Source organism: Hypanus sabinus, chromosome 3, assembly GCF_030144855.1.
Source record: "Hypanus sabinus isolate sHypSab1 chromosome 3, sHypSab1.hap1, whole genome shotgun sequence".
Taxonomy (NCBI): domain Eukaryota; kingdom Metazoa; phylum Chordata; class Chondrichthyes; order Myliobatiformes; family Dasyatidae; genus Hypanus; species Hypanus sabinus.
The window spans coordinates 3,671,450-3,696,200 of NC_082708.1; the positions used below are offsets into that span (position 1 = coordinate 3,671,450).

Below are 24,751 nucleotides of genomic sequence, written 5' to 3' on the forward strand. Positions count from 1 at the left end.
GTCTGAGTCTGGGGGAGGGTCTGAGACTGGGGGAGTGTCTGGGGGAGTGTCGGAGGGAGAGTCTGAGACTGGGGGAGGGTCTGACAGAGAGTCTGAGACGGGCGTGTCTGAGACTGTGGGCGGGTCGGGGAGTGTCTGAGTCTGGGGGAGGGTCTGGGGGAGTGTCGGAGGGAGAGTCTGAGACTGGGGGCGGGTCTGACAGAGAGTCTGAGACTGTGGGCGGGTCGGGGAGTGTCTGGGGGAGGGTCAGGGAGTGTCTGAGACGGGGCGTGTCTGGGGGAGTGTCGGAGGGAGAGTCTGAGTCTGGGGGAGGGTCTGACAGAGAGTCTGAGACTGTGGGCGGGTCGTGGAGTGTCTGGGGGAGTGTCGGAGGGAGAGTCTGAGTCTGGGGGAGGGTCCCTCTCTCTCTCGCTCTCTCTGTTGGTATTCTCTATTATTGCAGTTGAGGTGTTGCCAGTACGGAGCGATCGGGAGACGGGACCGGAATATCGAACAGGAAACAGGGAGACGGGACTGAGATATTGGACCTGGAACCGGGAACCGAGAGAAGGTCCGGTTCGGCCATGGAAGAGAACGCGAGCCGATTCCTGCGGAGTCTGTGTGTGAATCAGTCGGAGCTGACGGATGAATCGTGCTCGGAATCGCGGAGAGGAGAGAGTCGCCCGGGGAGAAGAGGTGAGCATGGGAGGGAAGTGGAGGGACAGAGGGAGAAGGGAGGGAAATGGAGGGACAGAGGGAGAAGGGAGGGAAGTGGAGGGACAGAGCGAGAAGGGAGGGAAATGGAGGGACAGAGCGAGAAGGGAGGGAAATGGAGGGACAGAGCGAGAAGGGAGGGAAATGGAGGGACAGAGCGAGAAGTGCGGATCTGTGGCATGTGGAGACCGAACGACGGGAAGGAGAGAGGGAAATAGAGGGAGGAGGGTAATTGGAAAGGAGGGGAAGGAAAGGGTGAGAGAAGAGCAATTAGAGAGGGGTGGGAGTTGGCGAGACCCCCCGGGGTGAGGCATTGGGTGGCAATGCCCCGGGGAGAGGGCAAGGTTCGGGGGAATGGGACTGGGGTGGGAAAAGAAGGTGAGGGTCCCATCTCCCCGTTTTTGAACAGGAAACCATTCTCCGTGCGGTCCAGAATCCCAAGCACAGCAAGATCCCAATGTGGGGTCAACAACTGGAGGGGGTCGCTGTTTCAGGAGGGCAGAGGCCAGTCAGCCCATCAAGCCTCTCCCACACATCTCCCACCCTCTCCCCCAGTCTCCCATCCACTAAACTCTTCCCCATTCCCCCACCCTCTTCTCCCGTCTCTCACCCTCTCCCCCAGTCTCCCACCCTCTCCCCCAGTCTCTCACCCTCTCCCCCAGTCTCCCACCCTCTCCCCCAGTCTATCTCACACTGCACTCTTCCCCAGTCTATCTCACACTGCACTCTTCCCCAGTCTCCCACCCACTACACTCTTCCCCATTCTCCCATCCTCTTCCCCGTCTCCCACCCTTTTCCCCAGTCTCCCACCCTCCCCCAGTCTCCCACCCTCTTCTCCCGTCTCTCACCCTCTCCCCCAGTCTCCCACCCTCTCCCCCAGTCTCTCACCCTCTCCCCCAGTCTCCCACCCTCTCCCCCAGTCTCCCACCCTCTCCCCCAGTCTATCTCACACTGCACTCTTCCCCAGTCTATCTCACACTGCACTTCCCCAGTCTCCCACCCACTACACTCTTCCCCATTCTTCCATCCTCTTCCCCGTCTCCCACCCTTTTCCCCAGTCTCCCACCCTCTTCTCCCGTCTCTCACCCTCTCCCCCAGTCTCCCACCCTCTCCCCCAGTCTATCTCACACTGCACTCTTCCCCAGTCTATCTCACACTGCACTCTTCCCCATTCTCCCATCCCTGTCTCCCACCCTCCCCCAGTCTCCCACCCTCTTCCCTGTCTCCCACCCTCTTAACCCATCTCCCACCCACTACACTCTTCCCCAGTCTCCCATCCTCTTCCCTGTCTCCCACCCTCCCCCAGTCTCCCACCCTCCCCCAGTCTCCCACCCTCTTCCCAGTCTCCCACCCTCTTCCCTGTCTCCCACCCTCCCCCAGTCTCCCACCCTCCCCCAGTCTCCCACCCTCTTCTCCCGTCTCTCACCCTCTCCCCCAGTCTCCCACCCTCTCCCCCAGTCTATCTCACACTGCACTCTTACCCAGTCTATCTCACACTGCACTCTTCCCCATTCTCCCATCCTCTTCCCTGTCTCCCACCCTCCCCCAGTCTCCCACCCTCTTCCCTGTCTCCCACCCTCTTAACCCATCTCCCACCCACTACACTCTTCCCCAGTCTCCCACCCACTACACTCTTCCCCATTCTCCCATCCTCTTCCCCGTCTCCCACCCTTTTCCCCAGTCTCCCACCCTCCCCCAGTCTCCCACCCTCTTCCCTGTCTCCCACCCTCTTAACCCATCTCCCACCCACTACACTCTTCCCCATTCTCCCACCCTCTTACCCCATCTCCCACCCTCTTCCCCAGTCTCCCACCCTCTTACCCCATTCTCCCACCCTCTCCCCCAGTCTCCCACCCTCTTCCCCATCTCCCACCCTCTTCCCCATCTCCCACTCTCTTCCCCATCTCCCACCCTCTCCCCAGTCTCCCACCCACTACACTCTTCCCCAGTCTCCCACCCTCTCCCCCAGTCTCCCACCCACTGCGCTCTTCCCCAGTCTCCCACCCACTGCACTCTTCCCCATTCTCCCACCCTCTTACCCCATTCTCCCACCTTCTTACCCCATTTTCCTAACCTCTTCCCCCATCTCCCATCCTCTCCCCGTCTCCCACCCTCTCCCCCAGTCTCCCACCCACTACACTCTTCCCCATTCTCCCACCCTCTTCCCCATTCTCCCACCCTCTTCCTCCAGTCTCCCACCCACTACACTCTTCCCCATTCTCCCACCCTCTTCCCCATTCTCCCACCCTCTTCCTCCAGTCTCCCAGCCTCACTAACATGTCTCCCACCCACTACACTCTTCCCCATTCTCCCACCCTCTTACCCCATTCTCCCACCTTCTTACCCCATTTTCCTAACCTCTTCCCCCATCTCCCATCCTCTCCCCGTCTCCCACCCTCTCCCCCAGTCTCCCACCCACTACACTCTTCCCCATTCTCCCACCCTCTTCCCCATTCTCCCACCCTCTCCCCCAGTCTCCCACCCACTGTGCTCTTCCCCAGTCTCCCACCCTCTTACCCCATTCTCCCACCTTCTTACCCCATTTTCCTAACCTCTTCCCCCATCTCCCATCCTCTCCCCGTCTCCCACCCTCTCCCCCAGTCTCCCACCCTCTTCCCCATCTCCCACCCTCTTCCCCATCTCCCACTCTCTTCCCCATCTCCCACCCTCTCCCCAGTCTCCCACCCACTACACTCTTCCCCAGTCTCCCACCCTCTCCCCCAGTCTCCCACCCACTGCGCTCTTCCCCAGTCTCCCACCCACTGCACTCTTCCCCATTCTCCCACCCTCTTACCCCATTCTCCCACCTTCTTACCCCATTTTCCTAACCTCTTCCCCCATCTCCCATCCTCTCCCCGTCTCCCACCCTCTCCCCCAGTCTCCCACCCACTACACTCTTCCCCATTCTCCCACCCTCTTCCCCATTCTCCCACCCTCTTCCTCCAGTCTCCCACCCACTACACTCTTCCCCATTCTCCCACCCTCTTCCCCATTCTCCCACCCTCTTCCTCCAGTCTCCCAGCCTCACTAACATGTCTCCCACCCACTACACTCTTCCCCATTCTCCCACCCTCTTCCTCCAAGTCTCCCAGCCTCACTAACACGTCTCCCACCATCTCCCCATCTCCCTCCTTGTCCTCTAATCCCTTTGAACCTCTTCCCTCTGCCCCTCCCTCTTTGACATCCCTCTCCTTCCCACCTCCCACTGGAACCAGACCTGCCTGACATCCTGCTGCCGATGTTACGCGACAGGGGAGTGACGTTCACTTGCTCTATGCTCCCCTCCCCTCCTCTCCCCCTCAGCACTTTCTCACTCCATCCTAACTGTCTCTCTCTTTGACCAGTAATGGCCTCTCTGGGGCAGAAAGCGGGGGAGTTTGGATGTTAAAACTCCCTCCATTAATCCTCCACAGCCTCTCCCATCTCCCCTCCCCCCAACAAACACATCCTCTGCCCCAGAACCTCCAGTAATCCCACCCCAGTGCCCCAACACCTTCCTTCGGAGCGGAATGGGGTTGGACGAGGTCCTCTAGATGTTCCTCCCGTTCCACCTTGTTTATACAGCCTCTTCAACTTCTTCCACCAGCTTCAGGGAGTGATCTGACCCCTCATCTAGTACTCTCTCCCGCTCCCACCACCCAGGAAACAGTTCACACGAGACCATTTCAGAAAGATACCAGCAGGGATTGACTGAGTGGCTGAGTGGCAGGAGGCAAAGAGTGGGAATAAAAGGGGATTTTTCTGGTTGGCGGCTGGTGACTTATGGTGTTCCACAAAGGCCTATGTTGGGACTGATTCTTCTTATATGTGAATGATTTGGATGACAGAATTAGAAACATAGAAAACCTTCGGCCCACAAAGTTGTGCCGAACATGTCCCTACCTTAGAAATTACCTAGCATTACCCATAGCCCTCTACTTTTCTAAGCTCCATGTACCTATCCAAAAGTCTCTTAAAAGACCCTATCGTATCCGCCTCCACCACCGTTGCTGGCAGCCCATTCCACGCACTCACCACTCTCTGAGTGAGACATCTACAGAGACATCTCCTCTGTACCTACTTCCCAGCACCTTAAACCTGTGTCCTCTTGTGGCAACCATTTCAGCCCTGGGAAAAAGCCTCCAACTCTGACTCTGAGAATTGATGGCTTTGTGGCCATGTTTGTAGATGGTGATAAGATAGGTGAAGGGGCAGGGAGTTTTGAGGAAGCAGAAAGGCTACAGAAGGCCTGAGACAGATGAGGAGCATGGACAAAGCAGTGGCAGATGGAATAGAGTGCACGGATGTGTATGGTCCTCACTTCAGTAGGAAAAAGGGTGCAGACTATTTTCTATACCGGAAGAAAACTTAAAAATCAGGGGTGCAGAGGGACTTGGAGCCCTACTGTAGGATTTCCTAAAGATTAACTTGCAGGTTGAGTCAGTGGTGAGGAAATCAAATGGGATGTAATGCTGACCCTCTGTAAGCCTCTTGTCAGAGCAGAGAGTACAGAGAACCCTTATCCAAGAAAGGATGTGCAAAGCATTGGAAAGGGTGCAGAGGAGGTTCATGCGAATGATAAGACCATGGGATATAGGAGCTGAAGTAGGCCATTTGGCCCATTGTCAGCTCCACCATTCAATCATGGGCTGATCCAATTCTTCCAGTCATCCCCACTCCCCTGCCTTCTCCCCATACCCTTTGATCCTGGCTAATCAAGGACCTATCTATCTCTGCCTTTAATACACCCAATGACTTGGCCTCCACAGCCACTCATGGCAACAAATTCCACAGATTTACCAGCCTCTGACTAAAGTAATTTCTCTGCATCTCTGTTCTAAATGGACGTCCTTCGATCCAGAAGTTGTGACCTCTTGTCGTGGTCTCCCCTACCACGGGAAATAACTTTGCCATATCCAATTTGTTCAGGCCTTTTAACATTCTGAATGTTTCTATGAGATCCCCCCTCATTCTCCTGAACACCGGGGAATACAGCCCAAGAGCTGCCAGACATTCCTCATACAGTAACACTTTCATTCCTGGAATCATTCTCGTGAATCTTCTCTAAACCCTCTCCAATGTCAGTATATCCTTTCTAAAGTAAGGAGCCCAAAACTGCACACAATACTCAAAGAGTGGTCTCATGAGTGCCTTATAGAGACTCAACATCACATCCCTGCTCTTATATTCTATACCTCTAGAAATGAATGCCAACATAGCATTCACCTTCTTCACAACTGACTCAACCTGGAGGTTAACCTTTAGGGTATCTTGCACAAGGACTCCCAAGTCCCTTTGCATCTCTGCATTTTGAATTTTCCCTCCATCTAAATAATAGTCTGCCTGTTTATTCCTTCCACCAAAGTACATTACGATCTCGAATGATCTCAGAAATGAGAGGTTAATATTCTGAGCAGTGTTTGATGGCTCTGGGCCTGTACTCACTGGAGTTCAGAAGAATGACAGGGAGTCTCATTGAATTGAATTTACTTTATTTCTTACATCCTTCATATACATGAGGAGTAAAAATCCTTACATTATGTCTCCATCTAAATGTGCAATGTGCAATTTATAATAAATAGAACAGTCAGTGTAACATAGAAATACACTCAAATCAGGGTGAGTTAATCAGTCTGATGGCCTGGTGGAAGAAGCTGTCCCAGAGCCTGTTGGTCCTGGCTGTTTTGCTGTGGTACCATTTCCTGGATGGTAGCAGCTGGAACAGTTTGTGTTTGGGGTGACTCGATTCCTCAATGATTCTTCAGGCTCTTTTTACACACCTGTCCTTGCAAATGTCCTGAATCATGGGAAGTTCACAACTACAGATGCACTGGGCTGTCTGCACCACTCTCTGCAGAATCCTTCGATTAAAGGAGGTACAGTTCCCATGCCAGGCAGTGATGCAGTCAGTCAGGATGCTCTCAATTGTGCCCCTGTAGAAAGTTCTTAGGACTTGGAGGCCCATACCAAACTTCCTCAACTGTCTGAGGTGAAAGAGGTGCTGTTGTGCCTTTTTCACCACACAGCTGGTGTGTACAGACCACGTGAGGTCCTCAGTGATGTGGATGCCGAGGAACTTGAAGCTGTTCACCCTCTCAATCCCAGATCTATTGATGCCATTAGAGGTTAACCTGTCTCCATTCTACCTGTATCCTCAACCGGCTCCTTTGTTTTTACGACATTGAGGGAAAGGTTGTTTTCTTGAATCCACTGTGTCAAAGAGATGACTTCTTCCCTGTAGGCCACCTTGTTATTGTTTGATATTAGGCCAATCAATGTAGTGTTGTCAGCAAGTTTAATTAGCAAACTGGAGCTGTGGATGGTGACACAGTCATGGGTATACAGGGAGTAAAGGAGGGGACTCAGTACACAGTCCTGAGGAGCTCCTGTATTGAGAGTCAGAGGGGTGGAGGTGAGGGAGCCCACTCTGATAACCTGCAGGCGATCTGACAGGAAGTCGAGGATCCAGCTACACAAGGCAGGGTGAAGGCCGAGGTCTCTGAGCTTCTCGGCAAGCCTGGATGGAATTATGGTGTTGAATGCTGAACTGTAGTCCAAGAACAGCATTCTCACAAAAGCATCCTTCTTCTCTAGATGTATAAGGACGGTGTGTAGAGCTGTGGTTATTGCATCGTCTGTTGATCGGTTGTGTCGGTAGGGAATTGTAGGAGGTCCAGTTTGGTGGTAGCAAGCTGCAGATGTAATCCTTGACCAGCCTCTCAAAGCATTTGTTTACTATTGAGGTGAGTGTGACAGGACGCCAGTTGTTCAGGCGTGTTACCTTGGTCTGCTGAGTATTGAAAGGCCGAGGCAGAATGGATGTAGAGAGGATGTTTCCTACGATGTGAGAGTCTAGGAGCAGAGGGCACAGCATCAGAATAGAGGTGTATCCTTTTAGAACAGAGATGAGGAAGAATTTCTTTAGCCAGAAGGTGGTGAATCTGTGGAAGTCATTACATTTGGTATATTTAAGGTGGAGGTTGATAGGTTCTTGATGAATGAGGGCATCAAATGTTATGGGGTGAAGACAGGAGAATGGCATTGAGAGGGGTAATAAATTAGCAAAGGTGGAATGGCTGAGTGACTTAATGGCTCGAATGGCCTCGTTCTGTTCCTATGTCTTATGGTCGTGTGGGAACTTCCTGTTCCAAGTTAAACTCTCCTAATGCGACAGAGAACATCCCAAGTATCCTTCGCATCGGTCCTTTACCAAATCACGTCAGTGGTAAACTCTGAAACTGTTCCCAGCATGGCTTCATCAGTACAGCACAACATAGTGGGCCAAACGACCTGACTCTACCCAAGACTGTTTCCTCCATGTTCAACACATCTCATTCTGGGATGGTAGAAGGCAGCAATACGAGGAGGAAATTTAAAATCCACAGACAAAGGCTGGCTTTAACCTCAATACCATCGCTCCACAGTGTGACCCTCCCTCAGTACCACCCCTCCCACAGTGTGACTCTCCCTCAGTACCACCCCTCCCACAGTGTGACCCTCCCTCAGTACCACCCCTCCCAGTGTGACCCTCCTTCAGTACCACCCCTCCCACAGTGTGACCCTCCCTCAGTACCACCCCTCCCAGTGTGACCCTCCTTCAGTACCACCCCTCCCACAGTGTGACCCTCCCTCAGTACCATCCCTCCCTCAGTGTGACCCTCCCTCAGTACCACCCCTCCCACAGTGTGACCCTCCCTCAGTACCACCCCTCCCACAGTGTGATCCTCCCTCAGTACCACCCCTCCCACAGTGCGACCCTCCCTCAGTACCACCCCTCCCACAGTGTGACCCTCCTTCAGTACCGCCCGTCCCTCAGTGTGACCCTCCTTCAGTACCTCCCCTCCCACAGTGTGACCCTCACTCAGTACCACCCCTCCCACAGTGTGACCCTCCCTCAGTACCGCCCCTCCCACAGTGTGACCCTCCCTCAGTACCACCCCTCCCACAGTGTGACCCTCCTTCAGTACCACCCCTCCCACAGTGTGACCCTCCCTCAGTACCACCCCTCCCACAGTGTGATCCTCCCTCAGTACCACCCCTCCCACAGTGCGACCCTCCCTCAGTACCACCCCTCCCACAGTGACCCTCCCTCAGTACATCCCTCCCACAGTGTGACCCCCCCACAGTGTGCCCCTCCCACAGTGTGACCCTCCCTCAGTACCACCCCTCCCACAGTGTGACCCCCCCCACAATGTGACCCCCCACAGTGTGCCCCTCCCACAGTGTGACCCTCCCTCAGTACCACCCTTCCCACAGTGTGACCCCCCACAGTGTGACCCTCCCTCAGTGTGACCCTCCTTCAGTACCGCCCCTCCCACAGTACCTCCCCTCCCACAGTGTGACCCTCCCTCAGTACCACCCCTCACAGTGTGACCCTCCCTCAGTACCACCCCTCCCACAGTGTGACCCCCCACAGTACCACCCCTCCCACAGTGTGACCCCCCCTCAGTACAGAAGCCCAGTGCAGAGGGTGATGAGTGTACTGAGGAGACACAACTGAGGGAGACTGTAGCCACACACGTTGCTGGAGGAACCCAATGGCTCAAACAACATCTGTGGGGGTTTTCAGAATAGTTAACCTGTCAGGTTTGGTGAAGGGTTTCCTCCCCAAAGATGCTACTTGACCTGCTGAGTTCCTCCCATGACACACACAATTGCTGGAGGAACTCTGCAGGATAGGTAGCATCTATAGAAATGAATAAACAGTTGATGTTTCACACTGAGACCCTTCCTCCATCTTGAGTTCCTCCAGCTATTTGTGTGTGCTCTAGATTTGAACCACTCTCTGTGTAGAAAATCTACCTGTGATATCCCCCTATACTTTCCCCCAGTCTCCTTAAAATTATACCCTTCATGTTAGCCATTTCCACCCTGGGAAAAAGTCTCTGGCTGTCCACTCTATCTATGCCTCTTATCATCTTGTACACCTCAATCAAGTCACCTCTCATTGTTCTCCACTCCAAAGAGAAAAGCATCAGACATAGGAGCAGAATTAGGCCATTTGGCCCATTGAGTCTTCTCCACCATTCAATCGTCACTGACATTATCCCTCTCAACCCCACTGGTGGAAACATCCTAGCTAGGCTTCAACGTGATTCCACCCTGATTCTCTTGAACCCCAGCAAGTCTATCTCTCTAATCCTGGTAAATCTCCTCTACACTCCTTTGAATGCTTCCACATACTTCTGACCACAGAGGAGCAAAGAATGGTCATGGACAGTGAAATCCAAAGTTATTTTATAAATGTATGAAGATAAATCATAAGCTGTGTTTTAAATATACCAAGGACAGAGTTGAGATATCAGGGACAATCTATATGATGCAGGTAAACTGCTGCTGGTTGGCAGTGAACATTGTCACTAGTGAGTGCAGTGCAAGCCTCTCGGTGAGCTGGTCAGCGCCCTGGCAGGTTTACATGCCGAGGGCAGCCGGGGTTTCACCAGCCTGTTCCCGAGGGCACAGGAAGATGTTGCTGGGTCTCCAGTGGAGTCACTGACCAGGGCAGGTACCGGAATGTCACCCTGTTCAGGAATGTAGCAGGGAAAACTGCTATCGACCTGAGAACCTAGCGCAAGAAGCAGAGAAGATATTGGGAAAAGGCTGTGACTTGTCAGTAACGGCCTTTGTCAAGGACAGAGCTCTGACCAATTTCATTTGCATTTTTTTTTGAGGAGTTAACGAAGTGTCTATATTCTCCCTGCCTCAGTAAAGCAGTCCACGCCCTACCCTGGATTTGCTGTCTTCTCCCCCTCAGGCAGAAGGCACCTATCGCCAGGCTCAAGAAGTTCTGCCCCGCTGCTACCAGACGATCAAACAGTCCCCTGGACCTCACAATTTCCTCGTTATGATCCTGCATATTATCGTTTACCTGCACTGCACTTTCTCTATGGCCATAAGGAATAGGAACAGAATGAGGCCATTCCACCCATCGAGTCTACTCCACCTGGCTGATTTATTTTCCCTCTCAGCCCCAATCTTCTGCTTTTTCCCTGAAATCCTTCATGCCCTGAACAATCAAGAAAATATCAACCTCTGCCTTAAATATACCCATTGACTTGGCCTCCACTGATGTCGGTGGCAGTGAATTCCACAGATTCACCACCCTCTGGATAAAGAAATTCTTTCTCATCTCTGTTTTAAAGGGACGTCCCTCTATTCTGAGGCTGTGTCCTCTGGTCTTTGGCTCTCCCAATATAGGAAACTCTATCTAGGCGTTTAAATATTCGATAGATTTCAATGAGATGCCCCCCCCACCCTCTGTTCTGTAAACTCCAGTGAGTGCAGGCCCAGAGCCATCAAACGCTCCTCATGTGTTAACCCTTTCATTCCTGGGATCATTTGTGAAACTCAGCTGGATTGAAAACTATGAGGGGGAGAGTGAAGGGAAGATGCAATGGATCCTGAAGGGTTAAACCAGATTGTGATGGAGGGGAGGAATAGCGAGAGCTGATCATATCAGCGGCACGAAAGCATAGCAGTCAGCACAGCGTTTTACAGCACCAGCAGCTGGGTTCAATTCCCTCTGCCGTCTGTACGGTGTTTGTTCTTCCCATGAGTGCGTGGGTTTCCTCTGGGTGCTCCAGTTTCCTCCCACAGTCCAAAGACGTACCAGTTAAGTTTAGTTAGTCGTGGGCATGCTGTGTTAGCACCAGGACTGCAGGGACACTTGCCGGCTGCCCCAGTACGATCCTTGACCGGAGTTGCTCATTGAAGAGTGACACATTTCACCATGTGTTTCAACATACGTGACAAATAAAGCTAATCTTTAACGATGAGGCCCTTCTTCAGGGGACAGAGGCCAGAATGAGAAGGTGAGGGGAAAATAGTTTCTTCCCCCTTCCTTTCCTGTCCTGACGAAGGGTCTCGACCCAAGTTGACAATTGCATCTTCTCCAGAAAAGCTGCCCAACCTGCTGAGTTCTTCCAGCATGTCAAGTTTGAGCTTATTGGCATCTGACATATATCACACACAGCACAAAACATATATCACACACAGCACAAAACATATATCACACACAGCACAAAACAACGCGCACCCACAAAACATACATCACACACAGCACAAAACATATATCACACACAGCACAAAACATATATCACACACAGCACAAAACATATATCACACACAGCACAAAACAACGCGCACCCACAAAACATACATCACACACAGCACAAAACAACGCGCACCCACAAACCATATATCACACACAGCACAAAACAACTCGCACCCACAAAACATATATCACACACAGCACAAAACAACGCGCACCCACAAACCATATATCACACACAGCACAAAACAACGCACACCCACAAAACATATATCACACACAGCACAAAACAACGCGCACCCACAAAACATATATCACACACAGCACAAAACAACGCGCACCCACAAAACATATATCACACACAGCACAAAACAACGCGCACCCACAAACCATGTATCACACACAGCACAAAACAACGCGCACCCACAAAACATATATCACACACAGCACAAAACAACAGGCACGCACAAAACATATATTACACACAGCACAAAACAACGCGCACCCACAAAACATATATCACACACAGCACAAAACAACGCGCACCCACAAAACATATATCACACACAGCACAAAACAACGCGCACCCACAAACCATGTATCACACACAGCACAAAACAACGCGCACCCACAAAACATATATCACACACAGCACAAAACAACAGGCACGCACAAAACATATATCACACACAGCACAAAACAACGCACACCCACAAAACATATATCACACACAGCACAAAACAACGCGCACCCACAAAACATATATCACACACAGCACAAAACAACGCTCACCCACAAAACATATATCACACACAGCACAAAACGACGCACACCCACAAACCATGTATCACACACAGCACAAAACAACGCGCACCCACAAAACATATATCACACACAGCACAAAACAACGCGCACCCACAAACCATGTATCACACACGGCACAAAACAACGAGCACCCACAAAACATATATCACACACAGCACAAAACAACGCGCACCCACAAAACATATATCACACACAGCACAAAACAACGCGCACCCACAAAACATATATCACACACAGCACAAAACAACGCGCACCCACAAAACATATATCACACACAGCACAAAACAAAGCGCACCCACAAAACATATATCACACACAGCACAAAACGACGCGCACCCACAAAACATATATCACACACAGCACAAAACAATGCGCACCCACAAACCATGTATCACACACAGCACAAAACAACGCGCACCCACAAAACATATATCACACACAGCACAAAACGACGCGCACTCACAAACCATGTATCACACACAGCACAAAACAACGCACACCCCCAAAACATATATCACACACGGCACAAAACAACGCGCACCCACAAACCATGTATCACACACAGCACAAAACAACGCGCACCCACAAAACATATATCACACACAGCACAAAACAACGCGCACTCACAAACCATGTATCACACACAGCACAAAACAACGCGCACCCACAAAACATATATCACACACAGCACAAAACAACGCGCACCCACCAAACATATATCACACACAGCACAAAACAACGCGCACCCACGAAACATATATCACACACAGCACAAAACAACGCGCACCCACAAAACATATATCACACACAGCACAAAACAACGCGCACCCCAAAACATATATCACACACAGCACAAAACAACGCGCACCCACAAAACAAATATCACACACGGCACAAAACATATATCACACACAGCACAAAACATATATCACACACAGCACAAAACAACGCACACCCCAAAACATATATCACACACAGCACAAAACAACGCGCACCCACAAAACACATATCACACACAGCACAAAACAACGCGCACCCACAAAACATATATCACACACAGCACAAAACAACGTGCACCCACAAACCTGTATCACACACAGCACAAAACAATGTGCACCCACAAAACATATATCACACACAGCACAAAACAATGCGCACCCACAAAACATATATCACACACAGCACAAAACATATATCACACACAGCACAAAACAATGCGCACCCACAAAACATATATCACACACAGCACAAAACAATGCGCACCCACAAACCATGTATCACACACAGCACAAAACAAAGCGCACCCACAAAACATATATCACACACAGCACAAAACGACGCGCACCCACAAAACATATATCACACACAGCACAAAACAATGCGCACCCACAAACCATGTATCACACACAGCACAAAACAACGCGCACCCGCAAAACATATATCACACACAGCACAAAACGACGCGCACTCACAAACCATGTATCACACACAGCACAAAACAACGCACACCCCCAAAACATATATCACACACGGCACAAAACAACGCGCACCCACAAACCATGTATCACACACAGCACAAAACAACGCGCACCCACAAAACATATATCACACACAGCACAAAACAACGCGCACTCACAAACCATGTATCACACACAGCACAAAACAACGCGCACCCACAAAACATATATCACACACAGCACAAAACAACGCGCACCCACCAAACATATATCACACACAGCACAAAACAACGCGCACCCACGAAACATATATCACACACAGCACAAAACAACGCGCACCCACAAAACATATATCACACACAGCACAAAACAACGCGCACCCCAAAACATATATCACACACAGCACAAAACAACGCGCACCCACAAAACATATATCACACACAGCACAAAACAACAGGCACGCACAAAACATATATTACACACAGCACAAAACAACGCGCACCCACAAAACATATATCACACACAGCACAAAACAACGCGCACCCACAAAACATATATCACACACAGCACAAAACAATGCGCACCCACAAACCATGTAACACACACAGCACAAAACAACGCGCACCCACAAAACATATATCACACACAGCACAAAACGACGCGCACTCACAAACCATGTATCACACACAGCACAAAACAACGCACACCCCCAAAACATATATCACACACGGCACAAAACAACGCGCACCCACAAACCATGTATCACACACAGCACAAAACAACGCGCACCCACAAAACATATATCACACACAGCACAAAACAACGCGCACTCACAAACCATGTATCACACACAGCACAAAACAACGCGCACCCACAAAACATATATCACACACAGCACAAAACAACGCGCACCCACCAAACATATATCACACACAGCACAAAACAACGCGCACCCACGAAACATATATCACACACAGCACAAAACAACGCGCACCCACAAAACATATATCACACACAGCACAAAACATCGCGCACCCCAAAACATATATCACACACAGCACAAAACAACGCGCACCCACAAAACAAATATCACACACGGCACAAAACATATATCACACACAGCACAAAACATATATCACACACAACACAAAACAACGCGCACCCACAAAACATATATCACACACAGCACAAAACAACGCACACCCCAAAACATATATCACACACAGCACAAAACAACGCGCACCCACAAACCATGTATCACACACAGCACAAAACAACGCACACCCACAAAACATATATCACACACAGCACAAAACAACGTGCACCCACAAACCATGTATCACACACAGCACAAAACAACGCGCACCCACAAAACATATATCACACACAGCACAAAACAACGTGCACCCACAAACCTGTATCACACACAGCACAAAACAATGTGCACCCACAAAACATATATCACACACAGCACAAAACAATGCGCACCCACAAAACATATATCACACACAGCACAAAACATATATCACACACAGCACAAAACAATGCGCACCCACAAAACATATATCACACACAGCACAAAACAATGCGCACCCACAAACCATGTATCACACACAGCACAAAACAAAGCGCACCCACAAAACATATATCACACACAGCACAAAACGACGCGCACCCACAAAACATATATCACACACAGCACAAAACAATGCGCACCCACAAACCATGTATCACACACAGCACAAAACAACGCGCAGCCACAAAACATATATCACACACAGCACAAAACGACGCGCACTCACAAACCATGTATCACACACAGCACAAAACAACGCACACCCCCAAAACATATATCACACACGGCACAAAACAACGCGCACCCACAAACCATGTATCACACACAGCACAAAACAACGCGCACCCACAAAACATATATCACACACAGCACAAAACAACGCGCACTCACAAACCATGTATCACACAGCACAAAACAACGCGCACCCACAAAACATATATCACACACAGCACAAAACAACGCGCACCCACCAAACATATATCACACACAGCACAAAACAACGCGCACCCACGAAACATATATCACACACAGCACAAAACAACGCGCACCCACAAAACATATATCACACACAGCACAAAACAACGCGCACCCCAAAACATATATCACACACAGCACAAAACAACGCGCACCCACAAAACAAATATCACACACGGCACAAAACATATATCACACACAGCACAAACCATGTATCACACACAGCACAAAACAACGCACACCCACAAAACATATATCACACACAGCACAAAACAACGTGCACCCACAAACCATGTATCACACACAGCACAAAACAACGCGCACCCACAAAACATATATCACACACAGCACAAAACAACGCGCACCCACAAAACACATATCACACACAGCACAAAACAACGCGCACCCACAAAACATATATCACACACAGCACAAAACAACGTGCACCCACAAACCTGTATCACACACAGCACAAAACAATGTGCACCCACAAAACATATATCACACACAGCACAAAACAATGCGCACCCACAAAACATATATCACACACAGCACAAAACATATATCACACACAACACAAAACAATGTGCACCCACAAAACATATATCACACACAGCACAAAACAATGCGCACCCACAAAACATATATCACACACAGCACAAAACATATATCACACACAACACAAAACAACGCGCACCCACAAAACATATATCACACACAGCACAAAAACAAAATACTACCATAGATATTGCAAACATGAGGAAATCTGCAGATGCTGGAAATTCAAACAACAACACACAAAATGCTGGTGGAACACAGCAGGCCAGGCAGCATCTATAGGGAGAAGCACAGTCGACGGTTCGGGCCGAGACCCTTCATCAGGACTAACTGATAAAAGGGATAGTAAGAGATTTGAAAGTGGGAGGGGGGTGGGGAGACCTGAAATGATAGGAGAAGGAGAGGGATTGGGTAAGAAGGGGAGGAGGGGCATTAATGGAAGTTAGAGAAGTCAATGTTCATGCCATCAGGTTGGAGGCTACCCAGCCAGTATATAAGGTGTTGTTCCTCCAACCTGAGTGTGGCTTCATCTTGACAGTAGAGGAGGCCATGGATAGACATATCAGAATGTGAATGGGACATGGAATTAAAATGTGTGGCCACTGGGAGATCCTGCTTTCTCTGGCGGACAGAGCGTAGGTGTTCAGCGAAACAGTCTCCCAGTCTTATCAACTTATTACTCTAAATAAGTTAATAAGTTAATTAAAACATAATTGAAATAGCATCTAGTGCACAGTAAACATTAAGCAGCTGGCTTGGCCTAGTGACGAGACCTCGGTGGCGACAGGGTATTCATTAGTCTCCCAGCCTGAGGGAAGAAGCTGTTACTCAGCCTGGCAGTCCTAGTCCTGGTGCTCCTGGACCTCCTTTCGACAGCAGTGGATAAAAGAGGTTCTGTGTGTTGGTCAAGGAGTCCAGTACCTGCAGAATCTTGTACGATTACGACGTCCACTTCGGCAGGAGATTCGGAAGGCAGAGTTGTTTACCCAGGAGAGGCAGTGAATATCGGCAGGGGTATCAGAAGGGGTGTGAGGTTTTCCTGTGAACAGCCACCAGGAGAAACATTTCAGCAAGGAGGGTAAGAGGATCAGGGAGTGCAGAGAGCGGCTCTTCCCTACTGACACTGGACTGAATGGCCAGTTCTCCATTGGGTCAGTCACCTCACACCCCACACAAGGTGGCGGAGTATTTGGTTCGGTTTCGACGGTGTGACCAATGGGAGGGAGAGTAGGCCTGTCCTTCGAGGCACTCAATAATGCCACAAAATTGAAGGGAGATCACATTGTTGCAAGGAAGGATCACACTGTGGGAGGGGTGGTACTGAGGGAGGGTCACACTGTGGGAGGGGTGGTACTGAGGGAGGGTCACACTGTGGGAGGGGTGGTACTGAGGGACGGTCACACTGTGGGAGGGGTGGTACTGAGGGGGGTCACACTGTGGGAGGGGTGGTACTGAGGGGGGTCACACTGGGAGGGGAGGTACTGAGGGAGGATCACACTGTGGGAGGGGTGGTACTGAGGGGGGTCACACTGTGGGAGGGGTGGTACTGAGGGGGGTCACACTGTGGGAGGGATGGTACTGAGGGGGGGGTCACACTGTGGGAGGGATGGTACTGAGGGGGGTCACACTGTGGGAGGGGTGGTACTGAGGGAGGGTCACACTGTGGGAGGGGAGGTACTGAGGGAGGGTCACACTGTGGGAAGGGTGGTACTGAGGGGTGGTCACACTGTGGGAGGGGTAGTACTGAGGGAGAGTCACACTGTGAGAGGGGAGGTACTGAGGGAGGGTCACACTGTGGGAGGGGTGGTAGTGAGGGGGGTCACACTGGGAGGGATGGTACTGAGGGGGGTCACTGTGGGGGGGTGGAACTGAGGGAGGGTCACACTGTGGGAGGGGTGGTACTGAGGGAGAGTCACACTGTGGGAGGGGTGGTACTGAGGGAGGGTCACACTGTGGGAGGGATGGTACTGAGGGGGGTCACTGTGTGAGGGGTGGTACTGAGGGAGAGTCACTGTGGGAGGGATGGTACTCAGGGGGGTCACACTGTGGGAGGGGTGGTACTGAGGGAGAGTCACACTGTGGGAGGGGTGGTACTGAGGGAGGGTCACTGTGGGAGGGATGGTACTGAGGGGGGTCACACTGTGGGAGGAGGGATGCTGAGGGGGGTCACTGTGTGAGGGGTGGTACTGAGGGAGGGTCACACTGTGGGAGGGATGGTACTCAGGGGGGTCACACTGTGGGAGGGGTGGTACTGAGGGAGGGTCACACTGTGGGAGGGGTGGTACTGAGGGAGGGTCACACTGTGGGAGGGGTGGTACTGAGGGTCACACTGTGGGAGGGGTGGTACTGGGGGAGGGTCACACTGTGGGAGGGGGGTACTGAGGGAGGGTCACACTGTGGGAGGGATGGTACTCAGGGGGGTCACACTGTGGGAGGGATGGTACTGAGGGAGAGTCACACTGTGGGAGGGATGGTACTGAGGGAGGGTGGTACTGAAGGGGGTCGCACTGTGGGGGAGGTGGTACTGAGGGAGAGTCACACTGTGGGAGGGGTAGTACTGAGGGAGGGTCACACTGTGGGAGGGTGATACTGAGTGAGTGTCACATTGTGGGAGCATCGCACTCTGGGGGAGGATTCTCCCCGGTGTCGGATATTAAGCAGATTCTCTGTTATCCCAGTCTCTCTCTCCCCCTGCAGATCTGGAATATTCCATCCGCATCCTGCTTTACTCTGTCATATTCCTGCTGAGCGTTTTCGGGAACGCCCTGGTGATCCTGGTCTTGGTGGTGAACAAGCGTCTGCGCACGGTGACTAACTCCTTCCTGCTGTCGCTGGCCCTCAGTGACCTGATGGTGTCGGTTGTCTGTATGCCCTTCACACTGATTCCCAACCTGCTGGGGAACTTCATCTTCGGACCCTCCATGTGCAAGCTCACCGCCTACTTCATGGGTGAGAGATGGCGAGGGCACGCCCACTCCTTGCCTGACTGTCTGCTCGTCTGCGTTTGCATCTGCGACTGTGTCTGTGTCTGCGTCCGTATCCACGTTTGGGCCTTTATGATCGGGGTCCCCGCCGCTGTCCATGTCTGGGTCTGTGTCGTCTGCTGGTTGTTTGTGTCTGCACCCATCTCTGTGTCTGTATTCACATCTGGACTTCAGTCTGCGATCACCTAGGTCCACATTTGTGTCTGTGTCCATATCAGGGTTTTTGTTTGTGTCTGCATCTGGGTTCACGTCTGTGTCTGTGTCCCATCCATGTCTGTGTCTGTATTCATGTCTGGGTCTGTATCTGTGTCATCTGCTGGGTGTTTGTGTCTGTATTCACATCTGGACTTCAGTCTGCAATCACCTAGGTCCACATCTGTGTCTGCGTCTGTGTCCACATCTGGTGTTTTGTTTGTGTCTGCATTTGGGTTCATGTCTGTGCCTGGATCTGAGTCTGTGTCCCATCCACGTCTGTGTCTGTATTCATGCCTGGGTCTGTATCTGTGTCAGGACTTTGGCCTCTAATCGTCTGCGTCTGTGTCTGGGGGTTGTATATGTGTCCATTGATCTCAGGGCTCCCAGAGACCATGTGTTGCAGACTGGGTGGGGGGGGGGGGGAGTTGTTTGGCTCAGTTTTCACTGGGACTAACACAGGTCGTTGCTTGCAGGAATCTCGGTCAGTGTATCCACCTTCAGCCTGGTAGCCATCGCCATCGAACGCTACAGTGCGATCTGTAACCCGCTAAAAGCCAGGCTGTGGCAGACTCGCTCCCATGCCTATAGGGTCATCGCAGTAACCTGGCTGCTGTCCATCGTTATCATGACCCCTTACCCCATCTACAACAGGTTGAAACCTTTCCAACGGGCGGACAACTCCACTGCACACATCTGCACGCTCAAATGGCCCAGCGAAGCTGTGCATCGTGCCTGGTAGGAAGCAAAGTGACAGGGGTTAACAGTATAGGGAGTGGGAAGGGTTAACGGTACGGGGAGTGGGAAGGGTTAACAGTACAGGGAGTGGGAAGGGTTAACAGTACAGGGAGTGGGAAGGGTTAACAGTACGGGGGTGGGAAGGGTTAACAGTATGGGGAGTGGGAAGGGTTAACAGTACGGGGAGTGGGAAGGCCTAACAGTACGGGAGTGGAAAGGGTTAACGGTATGGGGAGTGGGAAGGCTTAACGGTACGGGGAGTGGGAAGGCTTAACGGTACGGGGAGTGGGAAGGATTAACGGTACGGGGAGTGGGAAGGCTTAACGGTACGGGGAGTGGGAAGGGTTAACAGTACAGGGAGTGGGAAGGGTTAACAGTACGGGAAGTGGGAAGGGTTAACAGTACGGGAGTGGGAAGGGTTAACGGTATGGGGAGTGGGAATGATTAATTGTATGGGGAGTGGTAAGGGGTAACGGTACAGGGAGTGGGAAGGGTTAACGGGACAGGGACATGGGAATGGTTAATGGTACAGGAAGTGGAAAGGGTTAACAGTATGGGGAGTAGGAAGGGTTAACAGGGAGAGAGGAGGTCTCTGCTTGTCAGAGTATAGAATTGTTCAGAATACAAAAGCAAGGATTAATGCTGAACCTGCATGAGACTGCTGAGCCGTTTGGGGATGTGCTGGCAGAGAAGGTGCATGAGAATGATTCCAAGAATGAAAGGGTTAACATTCAAAGAGTATTTGGTTGCTTTGGGCCTGTACTAGCTCGAAGAAGAAGAAATAGGTTAAAAAGCACTGTTCAGACTGCACTTGGAAACCTATTGAATACTGAAAGGCCTAGATAGACTGGATGTGGAGAGGATGTTTCCTGTGGTGGGAAAGTCGCAGGCCAGAGGACAGAGATAGAGTGGATGTGGAGAGGATGTTTCCTATAGTGGGGGAGTCTAGGACCAGAGGACACAGATAGAGTGGATGTGGAGAGGATGTTTCCTATAGTGCGAGAGTCTAGGACCAGAGGACACAGATAGAGTGGATGTGGAGAGGATGTTTCCTATAGTGGGGGAGTCCAGGACCAGAGGACACAGATAGAGTGGATGTGGAGAGGATGTTTCCTATAGTGGGGGAGTCTAGGACCGGAGGACACAGATAGAGTGGATGTGGAGAGGATGTTTCCTATAGTGGGGGAGTCTAGGACCAGAGGACACAGATAGAGTGGATGTGGAGAGGATGTTTCCTATAGTGCGAGAGTCTAGGACCAGAGGACACAGATAGAGTGGATGTGGAGAGGATGTTTCCTATAGTGGGGGAGTCTAGGACCAGAGGACACAGATAGAGTGGATGTGGAGAGGATGTTTCCAATAGTGGGGGAGTCTAGGACCAGAGGACACAGATAGAGTGGATGTGGAGAGGATGTTTCCTATAGTGGGGGAGTCTAGGACCAGAGGACACAGAGTGGATGTGGAGAGGATGTTTCCTATAGTGGGGGAGTCTAGGACCAGAGGGCACTGATAGAGTGGATGTGGAGAGGATGTTTCCTATAGTGGGGGAGTCTAGGACCAGAGGACACAGATAGAGTGGATGTGGAGAGGATGTTTCCTATAGTGGGGGAGTCTCGGACCAGAGGACACAGACAGAGTGGATGTGGAGAGGATGTTTCCTATAGTGGGGGGAGTCTAGGACCAGAGGACACAGATAGACTGGATGTGGAGAGGATGTTTCCTGTGGTGGGAAAGTCGCAGGCCAGAGGACACAGCCTCAGAATAGAGAGACATCCCTTTAGAACAGAGGTGAGGAGGAATTTATTTAGCCAGAGAGTGGTGAACCTGTGGAGTTCATTGCCACAGGCCCCTGTAGAGGCCAAATCACTGGGTATATTTGAAGCTGAGTTTGATAGTTTGTAGGTCAGTCAAGGCGTCAATGGTTACGGGGAGAAGGCGGGAGAATGGGGTCGAGAGGCTCAGATTAATTTATTTATCACATGTACACATTCAACTTCAACTTCACATTCAAGCTCAATTTATTGTCATACACTTGTACACCACTCAATGGAACAACATTCCTCCGGACCAAGAATGACAGAGCGGAGGGTGAGCCAGCAAGTCTACAAGTAGATGATGGGTGTAACATGAATGTAGGGAAAGACAAGCCAATGATTGGGTTCAAATACAGACAGAGCAGAGTTAAATTGTACTACAGAGGCAGAATTCAAAAGGACAAAGAGTCCAGGATTGAAGTTTCTGTATTTAAATGCATGTAGCATTCGGAATAAGGTGGACGAATTTGTGGTGCATATAGAGATTGGTCGGTATGACATTGTGGGCCTCACTGAGTTGTGGCTGAAAGAAAGCCATAGTTGGGAATTTAACATCGAAGGATATACTTTGTATCGAAAGGACAGACAGGAAGGCATAGGCAGCAGTTCGGTTCTGTTGGTAAGAGATGGAATTACATCTTTAAAAAGAGGTGACATAGGGTCAGAGAATGTTGAATCTTTGTGGCTGAAGTTAAGAAACTGCAAGGTTAAAAAAAATTATCACGGGAATCATACAGGCCTTCAAATAGTAGCCAAGATGTGGGGTTGAGGTTGCAAAGGGAGTTGGAAAAAGCATGTGATAAAGACAATGACACAATTGTAACGCAGGACTTCAATATGCAAGGGGATTAGGAAAATCTGGTTGGTGTCGGATCACAAGAGAGGGAATTTGTTGAAGGCCTACAAAATGGCTTTTTAGAGCAGCTTGTACTGAGCCTATCTGAGGAAAAGCTATCTTAGATTGGGAGTTGTGAAATAACCCAGATCTTATTAGTGAGCTTAATGTAAAGGAACCCTTAGGAGACAGTGATCATAACATGATTGAATTCATACTGCAGTTGAGAGGGAGAAGCATAACTCACATGTATCAGTATCACAATAAAGGCAATTTCACAGGCATGAGAGAGGAGCTTGCCCAGGTGGATCGGAGGAGGATGCTGGCGGGGATGACGGCAGATCAGAGGTGGCTGTAGTTTCTGGAGATAGTGCACAAGGCACAGGATAGATAGGTCCCACAGAAGAAGTTGTTCTCAAATGGCAGGGCTAGGCAACCGTGGCTTCAAAGGGCAGGTAAGGTAGCAAAAGTGAGTGGGAAGTTGGATGATTGGGAAACTTTTAAAATCCTACAAAAGGCAACTAAAAAAGCAATAAGAAGGGAAGTGATGGAATATGAGGGCAAACCAGCCGATAATATAAAGCAGGATACTAGAAGCTTTTTCAGCTATACAAAGAGTAAAAGGGAGGTGAGTTGATATTGGATGCTGGTGAGGTAGTGATGGGGGACAAAGAAATGGCAGATGAACTTTGCATCTGTCTTTCACTGTTGAAGACACCAGCAGTGTTCCAAAGGTCTATGAGTGTCAGGGAGCAGGAGTGAGTACCATTGCGATTACAAAGGGAAAAGTGCTAGACAAACTCAAAGCTCTTAAGGTGGATAAGTCACCTAGACCAAATGGATTACATCCCAGAGTCCTGAGAGAGGTTGCTGGATGCATTGGTCATGATCTTTCAAGAATCACTTGATTCTGGCATGGTCCCAGAGGACTGGAAGATCGCAAATGTCACTCCACTCTTCAAAAAGATAGGGGGAGGTAAAAGCAAGGTAATTATAGGCCAGTCAGTGGTTGGGAAAGTGTTGGAGTTCATTATTAAGGATGAAGTTTCGAGGTACTTGGGGATTACTGATAAAATAAGTCAAAGTCACCATGGTTTCTGTAAAGGGAAATCTTGCCTGAATAATAGAGTTTTTCCAGGAAGTAACAAGCAGGGTGGACAGAGGAGAGGCAGTGGATGGCATTTATTTGGATTTTCAGAAGGCGTTTAATAAAGTGCCACACATAAAGCTGCTTAACAAGATAAAATCCTATGGTGTTACAGGAAAGATACCGGCATGGATAGAGGAATGGCTGACAGGCAGGAGGCAGCAAGTGGGAATAAAGGGGGCTTTTCTGGTTGTCTGCCAGTGACTAGTGGTATTCCTCGGGTCAGTATTGGGACTGCTACTTTTCACATTGTTTGTCAGTGATTTAGATAATGGATTTGATGGCTTTGTGGCAAAGTTTGTGGATGATATGAAGATAGGTGGAGGGGTAGGTAGTGCTGAGGAAGCGATGTGATTGCAGCAGGACTTAGACAAATTGGAAGAACGGGCAAAAAAGTGGCAGATGGAATACAGTGTTGGGAAATGTATG

At 50.3% G+C, this 24,751-nt stretch overlaps 1 protein-coding gene across 1 annotated transcript in view; it reads left to right on the forward strand.

The window, feature by feature from the left end:
- Positions 1-454: 454 nt before the first annotated feature.
- Positions 455-24,751, forward strand: part of LOC132390705 (cholecystokinin receptor-like) — a 38,444-nt gene continuing 14,147 nt past the window's right edge. The window contains exons 1-3 of the mRNA XM_059963262.1: positions 455-675; positions 19,310-19,561; positions 20,265-20,526. Coding sequence (XP_059819245.1) covers positions 564-675; positions 19,310-19,561; positions 20,265-20,526 — 626 coding nt within the window. The 5' untranslated portion in view covers positions 455-563. The remainder of the gene's footprint in view (positions 676-19,309; positions 19,562-20,264; positions 20,527-24,751) is intronic.